The sequence below is a fragment of the Oncorhynchus tshawytscha genome, linkage group LG26, assembly GCF_018296145.1.
Source record: "Oncorhynchus tshawytscha isolate Ot180627B linkage group LG26, Otsh_v2.0, whole genome shotgun sequence".
In the NCBI taxonomy this organism is placed as follows: Eukaryota; Metazoa; Chordata; class Actinopteri; order Salmoniformes; family Salmonidae; genus Oncorhynchus; species Oncorhynchus tshawytscha.
This window is the reverse complement of record NC_056454.1, coordinates 7,483,649-7,501,968: the sequence shown is the minus strand read 5'-3', so window position 1 is coordinate 7,501,968 and position 18,320 is coordinate 7,483,649. Positions and strand designations below refer to the sequence as shown.

The 18,320-nt window shown below is 41.1% G+C and overlaps 1 protein-coding gene across 4 annotated transcripts in view; it reads left to right on the top strand.

Annotated features, from left to right (window-relative positions):
* The first annotated feature begins 380 nt into the window (after positions 1-380).
* The window catches only part of slc39a10 (solute carrier family 39 member 10), a 62,061-nt gene continuing 44,121 nt past the window's right edge, over positions 381-18,320 (top strand). The window contains exons 1-4 of one of the 4 annotated variants that reach the window (XM_024388726.2): positions 381-534; positions 10,965-11,077; positions 15,527-15,608; positions 16,274-16,302. In XM_024388726.2, coding sequence (XP_024244494.1) covers positions 16,300-16,302 — 3 coding nt within the window. In that variant the 5' untranslated portion in view covers positions 381-534; positions 10,965-11,077; positions 15,527-15,608; positions 16,274-16,299. Of the gene's footprint in view, positions 535-2,899; positions 2,942-10,964; positions 11,078-15,526; positions 15,609-16,273; positions 16,303-17,890; positions 17,983-18,320 lie in introns of those variants that run through there. The other 3 variants (XM_024388725.2, XM_024388727.2, XM_024388728.2) reach the window with 3 other exon arrangements.

Below are 18,320 nucleotides of genomic sequence, written 5' to 3'. Positions count from 1 at the left end.
ATCACCAATTTGTGTGTAGATTTTAGACTGAAGTTGAAAGCTGAACATGACAGTACATTCAGGTTTTTGCTGCTTCTCTTCCTATTGCTTTCTATTCTTCTGGCAATGTTCAACAGGTGCAAAGAATCCCCCCGCACGAGAACGCGTGAATGATTTCCCTTTCAGCGTGTTCATTGTGACAGAAGATCGCAACTTCACAGCATGGATCTAAAATGTTAATAACTTAGTCTGTGAATGATGGGATAAAACCTGCCTTTGAGACAATTACTTGAATAATTCAATTGATGTTTTGTTCACAAAGTTGATGACTAAAGTGTCTTATTTGGAATTAAAAAACGTGACTTCTCTTTCGGGCGGTCTATAAGAATTGTCTTTCTAGGCCTGTAAACTGCAGTACCGAAAAGGCCCTCTTGATTGTCGTGGGAAGCAGGCCCCCTTGGAAACCCATTGGCTGTTTGTGAGTCGCTGCTCAGTGAACGGGTAGCTTTTTTTTAGTACGGGGCTGAGAGGAGATGCACACGGCACTCGAGTGAGGTAACTATATAAAAAAAAACATTTGTTTTCTTTCACTCCCACAACATGGAACCGGACAGAATTTGCTACAACATGCAGATGTAGCTAGTTGGCTAGCTACATTCATTTATCTGTTAAATTAAATAACGTAGCAGAAGTCTTGAACGCCCAGCTTTGTTTAAATGGCTAACGTTAGCTAGCACATTTCATGTGCGTTGTCTGCTAGCTAACCTTAGTTAGCTATTTGTAATTTTGCCTATTGTAGTACTTTAACGTCTTGAAACTAAAGTGGCTAGCTTGCTAGCTAGCTAACGTTGTCAACTAGGTACATTCATTTACCCAGTGCCACTACGATATGAGTAGCAACATATTGTGAAAGTAGCTAGCTACGTCTTGTAAAAATATTTAACAGCAAGCTAACTTAGGCACGCTGTGTTGCATGCAGCCATTGCAGGGACCAGACTACGCGTGGTGCACCATAGCTAATGTTAGCTAGCTATTTTACCGGCCTAACTGGTTCCGCTTGGGAGATTAACGCAACTAGCTGGTTAACTAACCACCACAAACTACGTTTCAAACTTTCACCGACCTAAGATGGGAAGCCGAGAAACTAAAACGGCAACTAACGTAAACCTACGTTTGTGGCTTGTCTAACGTTATGCAGTACATGTGTACGGCTGTGCTTGTCTGAACGATAACATTTCCGTTAAATTAAATTTCGAATAATTTGTTGGTAGGTAATCAGTCCTTGTTAAAGTAGCTAAGCTAGTGTGTCATAAGCCTGTGTTGTGATTCAGTATTAGCAATGCGCGATAGTTCTATTTGGCTGGCAGCCTAATTTATTAAATGTAGCTAATTTGGTGAGAAATTACAATAGTATCTACGAATTATAACTGCAGGTAAGTATTGGGCCTGGTAGACAGGCACTGAATCAATGTTTGCCTTGCAACTAGACCACTGCAGTGGCTCACAGCCCTTTTTCTGAACCGCGGCACAATGATGGGATAAATTGTGGCACACACACCTTTCTTAATTTAGTTAGTGGCAATGACCTCATTCGAATCCGTACTTTGTCATAGATTAAGTAGGGTTTAAACTCTTTGTTTCCTTACTCGTGATGGTTAATTTGTGTGTACCCGTTTAAAACTGTCCCGCTAAAGGTGCACATCTCTAATAAAAATAGCGCTCTACATATAGCGCAGGTAAAATAGGTCGGGATGGTCTATGGTCTATGAGCATTGTAAAGGTGCTACCACAGATACAAGACTAACTTTTTTTGTGTAGCAGAGGGTTTTCAGACTAAGAAAAATGATAAATTACTTTGTTCATGATGCACACCCCTCAAATGTAAGAACTGCTTCAGTGCACTGAACTTGAAACAATATAAATGTACATTTTATTTTACTAGGCAAGTCTGTTAAGAACACATTCTTATATTCAATGATGGCCTAGGAACAGTCGGGTAACTACCTTGTTCAGGGACAAACATTTTAACTTTTTTTAATACACCTTGTCAGCTCAGGGATTTGATCTTGCAACCTTTCGGTTACTAGTCCAATGCTCTAACCACTAGGCTAACTGTCCCCCATCTGCATAATCATGTTATTCAATGTATTATCTGATTGATTTTCTATCTTGCTGCGCTGGTGCTCAAGTCAAAATCCCACGTTCATTCTACAGGCCACTTTTTTTATATATATATATATATATATATACCTTTATTTAACCAGGCAAGTCAGTTAAGAACAAATTCTTATTTTCGATGACTGCCTAGGAACAGTGGGTTAACTGCCTGTTCAGGGGCAGAACGACAGATTTGTACCTTGTCAGCTCGGGGATTTGAACTTGCAACCTTCCGGTTACTAGACCAACGCTTTAACCACTAAGGCTAATGAGTGTTCCGAAGTTGAACCATTTGTCTAGACACAGGTCTAGTGGCTATTTAAGTCTGTTACAAGGTCACACTCAATACCCCAGATTTAACTAAAAAATGTTCCCAGAAATGTTAAAGGTTCAATGCAGTGTTTTTTAAAAATCTCAATATCAATTAATTTCTAGGTGACAATTAAGTTTCTTACTGTGATTGTTTGAAATTAAAATGGTCATACAGACACAGCTTCTTAGCAATGAACAATTTTGCTAGGCTTGTTGGTTTACGTGGGATGGGGGTAAACTGAAAATTAGCTGTTATTGGCTAAGCGGTTTGGAACTCTAATTGGTCTAACTTATTTACAGCATGGCAACAACACCATGGAAAACCAAAACTGGCAGAAATGTCAGGCAGTCTTTTCAATCCGCTCTTACATCGAAATGGCATTATCATCACAATTTCATTGTATTTTTTTTTCCAGCCTCGTAGTGTGGAAATATACTCTGAGTGTACAAAACATTAGGAACACCTGCTCTTTCCATGACATCAACTGACCAGGTAAAAGCTATGATCCCTTATTGGCGTCACCTGTTAAATCTACTTCAATCATTGTAGATGAAGGGTAGGAGACGGGTTAAAAGATTTTCAAGCCTTGAGACAACAGACATGGATTGTGTATGTGTGACATTCCGAGGGTGAATGGGCAAGACAAAATATTTCAGTGCCTTTGAACGGGGTATGGTAGTAGGTGCCAGGCACACCAGTTTGCGTCTAGGACTGCAACACTGCTGGGCTTTTCACATTCAAGTTTTCCACATGTATCAAGAATGGTCCACTACCCATAGGACATCCAGCAAATTTGGCACAACTGTGGGAAGCATTGGAGTCAACATGTGCCAGCATCCTTGTGCAAGGATTTTGACACCTTGTAGAGTCCATGCGCTGATGAAATTGAGGCTGTTCTGGGGGCACAAGGAGTTGCAACTAAATACTATTATTTTAGTTTCCAATGTATTCCCAATGTTATGTACACTCAGTGTGTATATAGAACAAAGTTAAATCACATTTGACTCCACTATGCCTTTAAAAGCCATTACGTGCATTACCATTATCTACATAAGGAGGCCGGGTGATGATCTCGCCACAGAGTCATCCTAAGCATGTCAGGTGCTTGCACTGTACATGGAGGGTCCATGCTTAATGGTTGCATAATACATATTTTCTTAACACTGCACATTATTTTTGTGTGGATTTGGAGATCCCACAAGCTTAGGCCTATGTAATGACAAGGTGGGGTATTGGCAAACATTTCCACCATGTCTAGGCCTATGTTTTTGTTATTAACAGCAACTTTTTACCTAGCCCTATATAACATGAATATATATATATTATGACATAACTTGCATTTTGTGCAGTGTCTGTAATTGTACTTCTTACGGCTGAATGCAAATTTCCTTCAACAGTGGCAAACACGCATGTACACTGACCGGCCTGGTAACTAGATGCAGTAGAATTAATGGCAGAAGTGATGTCAGGTTCAGTTTTACAGAGTAGCCTTATTCAGAATTACTGTAACACTGCAAATCAGGTGCAGCTGGACAAAGTATTGTAAAATGCACAATCAGCAGCTCTAATGTTAATCATGGCTTGTAACATAATTTCCTTCCTCTTTTAGTATGTCTGAGGGATTGTATAGGGGGAAGTATCTATGTGTAGCCTGTGTAATGTGGATATCATATTGGGCCAGTATATTTGACTTTTGAGTCTAATTTCAGAATGTGTTCTATGGATATTGTCATTCCAGTCGGTTTCTTAAAGTACACCAATGCGAAACGGCACAATTCCAAAGGTCAACTTTGAAAATGAGTCTTTGCCGAAACTGTGAACAGGACATGAGTAAGCAGGCCAAGCTTCCTCTAGCCACAAATATTTTCCACAAAGATTCACAGTATGCCTAATGACATATCCGGTTTTCCAGACTCCAATATAAAACCCCATATCCCTGGACTGGGCCTTAGACATGAGCCTGGCTCTTTGCCCATAAGAGTTTTGCACATAAACTCCAAAATGCACTCTGTTTCCTCCATATATCACCTCAAAAGGTTCTCACAGACTAGCAGCCCCCCCCTCACGTTTTAATTCTGACTCGTTTTTGTGTTCAGTTAGACATTTCTCAACTTTAAAAAAATTCCCTGTTTAGGTGGTCGATCAGGCGCCCACATCTCCTATGATGTCTCATGATTAGTGCTGTGACGGTCTTGGAATTTGAGGTTACAGTAATTGGCCAAGCCAATATACACGGTCACTGACACCCATTCAGTGGGGGTCACAATTTGGTTTGTACACTTGTTTACATGGATATGCTTCCTTAGTAAAAACCTATTTGAAACAAGACATTCCACTGCGTTATCATGGAATTTCATTATTATTCAGGTTATTACTTATAAATATGAAGAAATGCCAGGTTGGAGAGGATCTGTTGCATTTTAGTATTGACACACAATATTAACTAGGGACTAGTGGTTGGAACCCCAGAGTCAAAATGTATATATATATATATGCGCCTACCTTGTCTGTTGGCTTTTCTGTGTATCTTTTTTATATATACACACACAGATCTTATTTTCTGCATATACGGTACAGGTCAAACATTTGGATACTTAATCATTCAAGGTTTCATAGTTTTGATGTCTTCACTATTATTCTACAATGTTGAAATAAAGAAAAACCCTGGACTGAGTAGGTGTCCAAACTTTTGACTGGTACTGTGTGTGTGTTTAGATCTATAATACTAATCCTATTTTGACTCACAAAACCATTCAAATGAAGTTTGAAGGGTTTTCTCCCACTTCACAAAATATTTGCGTAACATCACAAACCCTGCTGCTGCGGTCATTCGATGACTGTGGCATTTACACTTTATGTACACAAGTATGTATGTGGACACCTTCAAATTAGACTTAGCTTTTTCTGCCACAACCGTTGCTGACCGGTGTAGAAAATGTAGTCAAATCTCTTCCCTGCTAGCGATGCCCCGGTCAACTGTAAAGTGCTGTTTCCACTTCACAATAACATCAGCTAGGATCAACAACCGCGGTAGACCACACAAACTCACAGAACAGGACCGCCGACGCGTGTAAAAATGGTCATTTGCAACACTCTCTACCGAGTTCTAAACTGCCTTTGGAAGCAATGTCAGCGCAAGAACTGTTCGTCAGGAGCTTCATGAAATGGGTTTCCATTGCTGAGCAGCGGCACACAAGCATAAGATCATCATGCCAATCGTTGGCTGGGGAGCTGTAAAGCTTGTTGACATTGGATTCTGGAGTAGTGGAAATTTGTTCTCTGAATGATAATTTACGCTTTGCCATCTGGCAGACTGACGGATGAATCTGGGTTTGGCGGATGCCAGGAGAATGCTACCTGCCCGACTGCATAGTGCCAGAAGAGGAATACTGGTCCTGCGCTGTTGTTCATTGTTCGGGCTTGGCCCCCTAGTTCCAGTGAAAGGGAATCTTAATGCTACAGCATATAATGATATTCTAGATGATTCTGTACATCCAAGAGAATTCAGTGCCTGACCTCCCTAATGCTCTTGTGGTTGACGCAAGTTCCTGACTGCAACATCTACTTGAAAGCCTTCCCAGAAGAGTGGAGGTTGTTATAGCAGCAAACGGTGGACCAACTCCATATTAAAGCCCATGATTTTGGAATGAGATGTTCATTGAGCAGATGTCCACATACTTTTAGTCATAGTGTATTTTCTTCAAACGGTCCTGGTCATGATTTAAGCTTAAATCATGACCAGGACTGTTTGATTCTTATTAAAGCCATTTGTGTCCAGACAGGCTACTTAGGAAACTTTCTTAATGGTCCTGTAGAGAGAATCGGCAAACTCAAACAAGCACACCCTCGTAAAAGCGCCCATAAATCAACACCAACAGTGTATGTCAGATGAGCAAACATTCCTCCATTCATTAAACGTTTTTTTAAAATGTATTTTTATTATGCTTACCATAGGTTCTTTTAAAGTAGATTATATGATATTGGAAGTATGAAGGGGACGAGTATGAAGATGAACTTGGCAATCCTTCAAATAGGCTATGGACAAGTTGCGTGTAGGCTATTTCAATGCCACTGATTATTGAGGGGGAGAGTGTTGGAAAGATTTTTCAAATACTGTATGGAACTATTATATTTTTTGAAAGGATAACATTTTGTAAAAAAAAAGAAAGTATTTGCTGACTTAATGTCTGAGGTGAAGAAAAAATGACAGAAGCCCGGCTGGGCACTTTCCTAGATTTGACATTTGCAAGAAGCAGGCCAGGTACTTCTATGCATGCCCAGGTGTGCACTCTGTCAACATTAACAGGGCAGAGAAACCAGATGCATGCGCATTGCTCACATGGAGCGTGTAAATGATGGGAGCCTATGAAATAAACCAATACTTTTTTTCTCAAGTGTAGACGATTTTGAATTCTGTAAACAAAGTTTCCACTGAGAATGAAATGGTAAACTACTGAGCACATGCAAGAAATTAACGTAACCCAATGACTAATAATCGGAAATGGCCTGTTTTACAAACTGTAGGCTACCGCATGGGCATTCATAAAAGTGCATTGCTGGCTGTGCACTAACCTAGGCTGCTATTCTACTTTGCATCACCTAGGGCATCATACCGGGCAGGATCATTGCTGATTAGTCGATTACATTAAGAATTATACCATGCCAGGTTGGAGAGGAAAATTAATTAAAAAGGCAGACTAACTAAACAGAGCATTTGACCCAACATCAGCGCATTCTAGCTAAAGCATCAAAGGAAAGTTGGAAAGAGATGTAGAAAGTTTAATAGATGAAGTTAGCTGAACAATTGCTTATAATCATTAGTCAACACTCCCACCATTAAACTTTACCTATCTACATGAAAATAAAGTTAATAAAACATTTTAAATGTAATGAATGTAGGCCTATGTTTAAATGGTTTTTACAGTTATTTTCACGAGTCTTCATCCATAACCAACCACGGTTATTCAATAACCGTCACATGTCTACTCATATCATTTGGTTCTCTTTCTCTCTCTCCCAGTGATATGTCAGCATGTTGCCTCACGAATGTGATGCCCGTTTTGTGCCGCCAATGAGAGGCCCTCTTGCGTAACTCACCAGACTCTGGCTTCTTGCTCAGTCTGTATACGTACGCACAAATCACCTGGACCCCCACCCCTTCCAGAAAATGTCCGGTTCATTAACTCTGATCCCATCTCCAAGACATGCACACACTCTGTCCCCTCCCTTTGTACACCACGTCCCACACACAAACGAGTTAGCCTACGTCAACTGATTTAAAGACTTTAAAACAGCCAACCAGTTCCAATAGTAACCCAGAAGAGCATTGGGTGTGAGAGAGGATTCCTTCTTTTGTTCCTCTAGGTCTTGAGATAAAGGTAAGCTGTACCTTTTTGAGTCCTCCCCAAGTGCTGTTTAGGTTTCAGTCGTCCCTGTTTTGGCATTGTTTGCTAATAAGTTTTTACCTGGTTGCAGGCGTAGCCTCTATCCGTCCCTCTCATCCTGCGGTTAACTCTTCCCCAGCCTGTAGCACGTCAGCATCACACATGCGTTCAGTTTTAAAGATCTCATGCTGATCTGCACCAGCTTACGGTGGGACTCACGCTAGGAGCCTGAGTCCATCCACCCCTTGTTAAAGTAACCAAGGGTTGTTGCCGTGTTTCTAACTGGATGGATTGGTTGTGAATGGACATGCAATACTGTGCGTGGAAAAACTAGCTATCCATGTGACCAAATGCAGTTGATAAGTGAACACGTCAATGTTGAACAAATTTATTTTGCTTCTCCAGTGTATAGTGCATTCGTAAAGTATTCATACCCCTTGAATTTTCCACATTTTCTTACGTTACAGCCTTATTCCAAAATGGATGAAATAGTTTCCCCCCCTCATCAATCTACACACACCCCATAAGTTTTTTTTATTTTTATGTTTGCAAATTTATGAAGGAAAAAAAACACATTCCCATAATTATTCAGACCCTTTACTCGGTACTTTGTTGAAGCACCCCTGGCAGAGATTCCAGCTTTGAGTCTTCTTGGGTATGACACTACAAGCTTGGCACACCTGTCTTTGGAGTTTTTCCCGATCTCCTCTTCAGATCCTCTCAAGCTCTCAGGTTGGATGGGAAGTGTCGTTGCACAGCTATTTTCAGGTCTTTCCAGAGATGCTCGATCAGGTTTAAGTCCGAGCTCTGGCTGGGCCACTCAAGGACATTCAGAGACTTGTCCAGAAGCCACTCCTGCGTTGTCTTGGCTGTGTGCTTAGGGTTGTTGTCCTATTGGAAGGTGAACCTTTGCCCCAGTCGGAGGTCCTAAGTGTTCTGGAGCAGGTTTTCATCAAGGATATCTCTACTTTGTTCTGTTCATCTTTCCCTCGATCCTGACTAGTATCCCAGGCCCTGCGGCTGAAAAACATCCCCACAGCATGCTGCTGCTACCACCATGCTTCACTGTAAGGATGGTGTCAGGGTTCCTCCAGATGTGATGCTTGGCATTCAGGCCAAAGACTTCAATCTTGGTTTAATCAGACCAGAGAATCTTGTTTCTTATGGTCCGAGTCCTTTAGGTGCATTTTGGCAAACTAAGCGGGCTGTCGTGCCTTTTTTACTGGGGAATCGCCTTCATTTGGACCCTCTACCATGAAGGCCTGATTGGTGGAGTGCTGCAGGATGTTTGTCTTTTTGAAAGTTCCTCCCATCTTCACATAGGAACTCTGGAGATCTGTCAGTGACCATCGGGTTCTTGGTCACCTCCCTGACCAAGGCTCTTCTCCCCCGATTTCTCAGTTTGGCTGGGCAGCCAGCTCTAGGAAGAGTCTTGGTGGTTCCAAACGTATTCCATTTTAAGAATGATGGAGGCCACTGTGTTCCTGGGGACCTTCAATGCTGCAGAAATGTTTTGGTACCCATCCCCAGATCTGTGCCGCGACACAATCCTGTCTCAGAGCTCTACGTTCAATTCATTCGACCTCATTGCTTGGTTTTTTGCTCTGACGTGCACTGTCAACCGTGGGACCTTATATAGACAGGTGTGTGACTTTCCAAATCCTGTCCAATCAATTGAATTTACCACAGGTGGACTCCACGTTGTAGAAACATCAAGGATGATCAGTGGAAACAGGATACTCCTGATCTCAATTTAGAGTCTGAGGGGTCTGAATACCTACACTACCGTTCAAAAGTTTTGGGTCAATTAGAAATGTCCTTGTTTGTGAAAGAATCACTTTTTGTCCATTTAAAATAACATCAAATTGATCAGAAATGCAGTGTAGACATTGTTAATGCTGGAAAGGCTTTAAAAAAAAAAAACTGGAATATCTACACAGGCGTACAGAGGCCCAATATCAGCAACCATCACTTCTGTGTTCCAGTGGCACATTGTTAGCCTTTTAAATTTATACATTTGGATTAGCTAATTGATCATTAGAAAACTCTCTTGCAATTATGTTCACACAGCTCAAAACTGTTATCCTGATTAAAGAAGCAATACAACTTGCCTTCTTTAGACTAATTGAGTATCTGGAGCATCAGCATTTGGGTTTGATTACAGGCTCAAAATGGACAGAATCAAAGTACTTTCTTCTGGCAATTTCTCGTATGTGAAGTCTTCATTTCTCTGAACAAGAATAGACTTTGTTTCTGGCCACTTTGAGCCTGTAATCACACCCACAAATGCTTATTGCTTCAATTAGCACAACAGTTTTGAGCTGTGCTGACATAATTGCAAAAGGGTTTTCTAATGATCAATTAGCCTTTTAAAATAATAAACTTGAATTGGCTAACACAACATACCAGTGGAATACAGGAGTGATGGTTGCTGATAATGGGCCTGTGTAGATATTCCATGAAAAAAATCTGTTTCCAGCTACAATAGACATGGTTAATGTTGTGAATGACTATCAGCACTGTATTTTGATCGATTTTAATTTGCATTTGAACGCTAGTGTATGTTTTTAATACATTTGCAAAACATTTCTAAATCTGTTTTCGCTTTGCCATTATTGGGTATTGTATGTAGATTAATGAGGATTTAAAATGTTTTTAAAACCATTTTAGAATGATGCTGTAAATTTACTGTGTAAAAATTCAAGGGGTCTGAATGCTTTCTGATGTCACTGTATCCATATCCTCACTGTGCCCACACAGACCATCTGGTGTGTGTAGTGTCCATGTGGTATCAGACACCTGCCTCTATCTCTCTGAGCTCTGACTTTTCTAGATAACTGCAACCTTTTACATAGGCGAAGGTAGTTATTTGAATAGTATAAGTACTATACCAGTTTAGTTGACCTTTCTGCTCTGTAAAGTCTGGCTCACAAACCAGTCAGATATACAGTAGAAAAGTAGCCTAGTTAAAACCCCAAACATTTCTTAGTCTCTACTTTTATAGGAGTTTATTTTCTATTGTTGTGGCCTGTGTTCAATTCAGTTTGACATGACATGTAGTCTGCCGAAGTGGACATTTTAAAAATGTAAACTGTCGTAAAGAAGGTACAACAAAGCCCTTTCCCCCTCAGGAGTCTGAAAAGAGTCGACATGGGCCCTTACGTCCTCAAAGTTCTTCAGCTGCACCATTGAGAGCATCTTGACTGGCTGAATCAGGACCCTGAACAACTTCTACCCTCAAACCGTAAGACTGCTAAAATAGTTAGTCCGGTAGCTATTGGTATGGCAACTGCTTGGATCCGACCGCAAGGGTAGTGCGTACAGCCCATTAAATCACTTGGTCCAAGCTCCCTGCACTTCAGGACCTCTGTACCAGGCGGTGTCAGAGGAAGGCCCTGAAATGTTCAGACTCCAGCCACTTAAATCATAGACCGTTATCCCTGATAATGCACGGCAAGCGGTACCGATGCAGCTAGTCTGGAACCAACAGGACCCTGAACAACTTCTACCCTCAAACCGTAAGACTGCTAAATAGTTAGTCCGGTAGCTATTAGTTAAATAGGTAACCATCTTCTATGACAATTTTTGCCCCAACTCTTGACTCCTCACATACAGTGGGGCAAAAAGTATTTAGTCAGCCACCAATCGTGCAAGTTCTCCCACTTAAAAAGATGGAGAGGCCTGTAATTTTCATCATATGTACACTTTAACTATGACAGACAAGATGAGAGAAAAAAAATCCAGAAAATCACATTGTAGGATTTTTTATGAATTTATTTGCAAATTATGGTGGAAAAATGCGTATTTGGTCAATAACAAAAGTTATCTCAATACCTTGTTATATACCCTTTGTTGGCAATGACAGAGGTCAAATGTTTTCTGTAGGTCTTCAAGGTTTTCACACACTGTTGCTGGTATTTTGGCCCATTCCTCCATGCAGATCTCCCTAGAGCAGTGATGTTTTGGGGCTGTTGCCTGGCAACATGGACTCAACTCCCTCCAAAGATTTTCTATGGGGTTGAGATCTGGAGACTGGCTAGGCCACTCCAGGACCTTGAAATGCTTCTTACGAACCCACTCCTTCGTTGCCCGGGCAGTGTGTTTGGGATCATTGTCATGCTGAAAGACCCAGCCACGTTTCATCTTCAATGCCCTTGCTTATGGAAGGAGGTTTTCACTCAAAATCTCACGATACATGGCCCCATTCATTATTTCCTTTACACGGATCAGTTGTCCTGGTCCCTTTGCAGAAAAACAGCCCCAAAGCATGATGTTTCCACCCCCATGCTTCACAGTAGGTATGGTGTTCTTTGGATGCAACTCAGCATTCTTTGTGCTCCAAACACGAGTTGAGTTTTTACCAAAAAGCTATATTTTGGTTTCATCTGATCATATGACATTCTCCCAATCTTCTTCTGGTTCATCCAAATGCTCTCTAGCAAACTTCAGACGGGCCTGGACATGTACTGGCTTAAGCAGGGGGACACGTCTGGCGCTGCAGGATTTGAGTCCCTGGCGGCGCAGTGTGTTACTTTGGTCCCAGCTCTCTGCACGTCATTCACTAGGTCCCCCTGTGTGGTTCTTGTGATAATTTTGACCACACGGGGTGAGATCTTGCGTGGAGCCCCAGATCGAGGGAGATTATCAGTGGTCTTGTATGGCTTCCATTTCCTAATAATTGCTCCCACAGTTGATTTCTTCAAACCAAGCTGCTTACCTATTGCAGATTCAGTCTTCCCAGCCTGGTGCAGGTCTACAATTATTTTACTGGTGTCCTTTGACAGATCTTTGGTCTTGGACATAGTGGAGGTTGGAGTGGGATTGTTTGAGGTTGTGGACAGGTGTCTTTTATACTGATAAGTTCAAACGTGCCTTTAATACAGGTAACGAGTGGAGGACAGAGGAGCCTCTTAGCCTCTTGAAGTTACAGGTCTGTGAGAGCCAGAAATCTTGCTTGATTGTAAGTGACCAAATACTTATTTTCCACCATAATTTGCAAATAAATTTAAAATCCTACAATGTGATTTTTCTGGATTTTTTTTTTTTTTCATTTTGTCTGTCATAGTTGAAGTGTACCTATGATGAAAATTACAGGCCTCGTCTTTAAGTGGGAGAACTTGCACAATTGGTGGCTGACTAAATACTTTCTTGCCCCACTGTATGCTGCTGCTACTACTGTTTATTATCTATCCTGTTGCCTAGTAAATTGATCCTTACCTATATGTACAGATCTACCTCGTACTGGTACCGTGTGTGTATATACCTAAGTTATTGTTTCTTGTGTATTTGTTCCGCATGTTATTATTTTTCTAGTTATTTTTGTTTTCTTCTGCATTGGTGGGAAGGGCCTGTAAGTAAGCAGTTCACTGTTAGTCTACACCCGGTGTTTTTATTATGTTTACGAAGCATGTGACAAAATTCAATTTGACTCACACACAGAGACTGAGATGAGGAGGAAGCTGTAGCCGTGTGAGAGTCATATGACGCGGCTTAAGGGCCCCCGTCTCCTCTCCCACCGCATCGTGTCTAAAGATGAGCGATAAAGAAAAAGCCTTGAATGTCTGCACGCTAGGAATGCACCGCTGCTTCTGCCAGGCCCTCTGATAATTTTCACTAGACTGCTAGTTATTGGACCATGTTGTATAACGCCTAGGTCGTGTATAAGTCAAAGCCTGAGGCTTAGTTGTTTGCATAACCATCAGATAATAAACTGTGCTAGTTCTTTGAATGTGGAGGCCTGTGGATTTGTAGAGAAAGTATTCAGACTCCATGAATTTTCCCAAATTGTATGTTTCAGCCTTATTCTAAAATTGGGGGGACAAAAACTATTTAATCAATCTACAGACAATACCGCTTAATGATAAAGAACAGTTTATTTTTAAGTTTAGACATTCTTTCTACTTTTTTACATTTACATCATTTTTGAGACTCGTTACCCAGTACATTGAAGCACCTCGACTCTTCTTGGGTATGATACTACAAGCTTGGCACACCTGTATTTGGAGTTTCTCTCAAGCTCTGTCGGGTAGGATGGGGAGCGTCACTGCACAGCTATTTTCAGGTCTCCAAAGATGTTCAAGTCCGGGCTCTGGTGGGCTGCTGAATGACTTTCGGAGACTTGTCCAGAAACCACTCCTGCGTTGACTTGGCTGTGTGCTTAGGGTCATTGTCCTGTTGGAAGGTGAACCGCTGCCCAAATCTGAGGTCCTGAGCGAACTGGAGCAGGTTTTCATCAAGCATATCTCGGTACTTTGCTCCGTTCATCATTCCCTCAAGTCTCCCAGGCCCTGCCGCTGGAAAACATCCCCACAGGATGATCTGCCACCACCATGCTTCACCTTAAAGATCGTGCCAGGTTTCCTCCATTTGTGACGCTTGGCATTCAGGCCAATAAGTCATCCCCCTATTGCTCAGTTTGGCCGGGCGGCCAGCTCTAGGAGGGTCTTGGTGGTTCCAAACTTCTTCCTTTTAAGAATGATGGAGGCCGCTGTGCTCTTGGGAACCTTCAATGCTGCAAACATTTTTTAGTACCCTTTCCCAGATCTGTGCCTTGAGACAATCCTGTCTCAAATTACATTTTATTTGTCACATGCGCTGAATGCAACAGGTGTGAACCTTACAGTGAAATGCTTACTTACAAGTCCTTAACACATTTTCTTCTTAAAGCATTAAAGCATTGTTGGTTAACCTCTCTAGGGTACTTGGGATGCTAACGTCCCACCTGACCAACATCCAGTGAAAGTGCAGGGCGCCAAATTCAAACAAATCTCATAACTAAAATTCCTCAAACATACATGTATTATACACAATTTTTTTTAAAGATAAACTTATTGTTAATTCCACCAGTGTCCGATTTCAAAAAGGCTTTACGACAAAAGCATACCATGCCGTTTTTCCAGCCAAAGAGGAGTCACAAAAAGCAGAAATTGAGAGAATTAATCACTAACCTTTGATCTTCATCAGATGGCACTCATAGGACTTCATGTTACACAGTACATGTATGTTTTGTTTGATAAAGTTCATATTTATATCCAAAAATCTCTGTTTACATTGGCGCGTTAGGTTTTGCCTCCAAAACATCCGGTGATTTTGCAGAGGGCTACGTCAATTTACAGAAATACTCATCATAAATGTTGATGAAAATACAACCATTTTGCATGGAATTAAAGATGTACTTCTCCTTAATGCAACCGCTGTGTCAGATTTCAAAAAAGCTTTACGGAAATAGCACACCATGGAATATTCTGAGTACAGCGCTCCGAGACCAAAATAAGCAATACAGATACCCGCCATGCTGTGGAGTCAACAGAAGTCAGAAATAGCATTATAAATATTCACTTACCTTTGCTGATCTTCATCAGAATGGAATCCCAGTTCCACAATAAATGTTAGTTTTGTTCGATTAAAGTCCATAATTTGTCCAACTAGCTAGGCTATCCTCCGGCAGGATTTCCACCCCAAAGCTATTCTAACACACTTGCTTCAACTGATCAGCTGCTTCTCTGTGAACTGATTAGCTGATTCAGAGGTGTAGGACTGGAGCAAAGCCTGCATATACCCAGCTCTCAAGGAGGAGATTTGGCCACTCCAGCTGGACATCAAATAAGCCATTTGATATCTGTCAAAACCCTGCATTTCAGTTGTCATTGACGTTTTTGAGAATATGGGCTATTGGTCACACTTCTCTCTTCAGCTCAACAGTTGGTATTTCTGAAGAACTGGAAAAGGCCCTATCACGTCAGGATTGGAGGCCAAGGCGGAGCAGTATTACTACAGTAAGTTTAACGTTCTCCAAACAGAGTCATTTAATTTGGTTAACTAGGAAATGTGCTTGCTACCAAAGATGGGTTATGTTTAGTCTTTTCTTGGAACCCAGAACCAAATCTCTGGTGCGCTGGCCGTTTATTCAATTTGACTTTGGGGGTTGGTGTTCAAACGTGTACTGAACGGAAGCGGACAGTTCTCTCTTCCCCCTGAAAACATCTACCAAAGCCAGTCCTCAGCCCTTCTTACGTAAAGTCCACCTGTGTTTACAATCCTTTGCTGTTAAAATCCAACAGCTACCTCTGAAATCCCTTTTTTTTTTGTCTAAAATAATCAGCGGATTAACATCATTCAACGTCTGTCACAACAGGCTAGGTATGGCTGAGTCAAAAATCCCTAATTGTTGTGTAAATTATGGTTGAAATTGTATAACTTAAAAGAGTAACATCATGTGAATTCACGAGCTGGGTTGTAGTGCGTTGACCTTTTTCATTGGCCGTCTGAAATAAAAAAACAAACACTGGTTGTGGTGCATAACACGCAAGCCTGACTAAATCCTGAAAATACACTAAGCCTGAGGGGTCTCGAGGTGTGTGTGTGTGTGTGTGTGTGTGTGTGTGTGTGTCAAAGTATATGTGCTTTATACTAAACAGAGAATTGGTCTTTTCATTCACAGTTGAATTGAAGAAGGCGCCCTTGGATATGGTGAGTAAAGGACCCGCTCCCCCTGGCTAGAAGTTCAAGTACAGTATTCTTTGGCTACTGTAACCAAAAGCTTTACCTATGTGTTTAGACCCCACCCACACACACACACACACACAGCAGGGTATACTACAAAGCAGGATCAATGAGTTAGCTGGCAAACTTTGATAAACAAGAAATAACTATTGATTTTCTTGTTCGTTAAGAAAGCAATACTTGTGTGTTTTGGTTGTTGAGTCATTTAGGTCCTGTCCATTTCAAGCTTTCAATAAAAACTTTTCAGAATATTTAGGCAAGTTGGCTAGTGTACCCCTCCCCAAAATATATTTTTGTAAGGTTCTCGTTTGGATCTCATAAACAATAATATTTTTTGTCATTGAACATTTTTGAATGTTTAATTTAGAATAACTAGGTACTTTTTAGTTGCTTGACTTTAGGGGTCCCTGAAAAACAAGGATATAATGAACAAATTGAAATTAATAGCTGCACAGCCAAAACATCTCACATTTTATGAAACAAAAACAGTTTGACAGAGATTAAAAAATATTAAGTAATTTCATATTTTGAGTGTCGATTTAGAGTAAACTGTTGGCACGATGTTCCCCAGTGGTATCGAAAGATTTGTCTTGCGTATGTCTCAAACCTTTTAAGGAGCATTAGAGGTGTGGATATGACTTATAGGTCATAAGTGGGGTTTTCCCCAGCACATTTTTTTTAAACAAATTTTGTTTTATTTATTTAACCAGGTAGACCAGTTGAACAAGTTCTCATTTACAACTATGACCTGGCCAAGACAACAGAGTTACACATGGAATAAATAAATGTACAGTCAACACAATAGAAAAGTCTATATACAGTGTGTGCAAATGAAGTAATATTATGGCGGTAAAGGCAATAAATAGGTCATAGTGGTGAAATTACAATTTAGCAATTACACTGGAGTGAAATATGTGCAAGTAGAGATACTGGGGTACAAAGGGTAAAAGTTGGATGGGCTATGTACAGGTGCAATGATCTGTAAGCTTCTCTGACAGCTGATGCTTAAAGTTAGTGAGGAAGATATGAGTCTCCAGCTTCAGTGACTTTTGCACTTTGTTCCAGTCATTGGCAGCAGAGAACTGGAAGGAAAGGTGGCCAAAGGAGGAATTGGCTTTGGGGGGGACCAGTGAAATATACCTGCTGGAGCACGTGCTACGGGTGGGTGCTGGTTTGGTGACCAGTGAGCTGAGAAGGCAGGGCTTTACCTAGCAAAGACTTATAGATGACCTGGAGCCAGTGGATTTGGCAACGAATATGAAGCGAGGGCCAGCCAACGAGAGCATATATTAACCTGTCACAACATACATGTCGCAGTGGTGGGTAGTATATGGGGCTTTGGTGATAAAGTGGAAATTATTGTAGTTCACATATCTCAAACCTTGTGAAAGCACTCAACAACGAATGTATTCAGTAGACACACACCATGCTCTGTTAGAGGTGTGTTCTTAAAATAGGTTAGTCTTGCCCTATCTCCATGTGGGTTCATAGGTCAGCCCAGACTCATGTTTATAAACAGTGTCTTGTCGGAAGCGGCTGCGAAGTAGCCTTGTAATCACATTGCCGTTTGCAACTGAAAAGCTGCACCGCTGTCACACTGCCTTAACTTGATTTCACGCATTGCTTGGGCAAGCAAGACACTCTGTGGTAAGTAGCCTACTCTGCTTTCCTTGGATTGTTTGACTGGGAAAGGTTAGTGTCACATTGATTTGACTGTACATCATTTTTAGCAGTTCATTCCCACTTTAATTGTTACATGGTTATATAGTGTGCAACAGGCTGCACTTGGCAATATGTTATTTCAGTGTCTTGAAATAATTATCAGTATATTGCTTATGTTGCACAAGTGTATAAAGTCACTCGTATAAATGTTTTATATTTGTAAGTGTCATGCATTAGATGCATATTATCGAGCAGCCCTTTGGTACCACTTAACGAATGGATCCTAGTATTTGCACCTCCTTATCCTAAGTCTGGTATAAGGA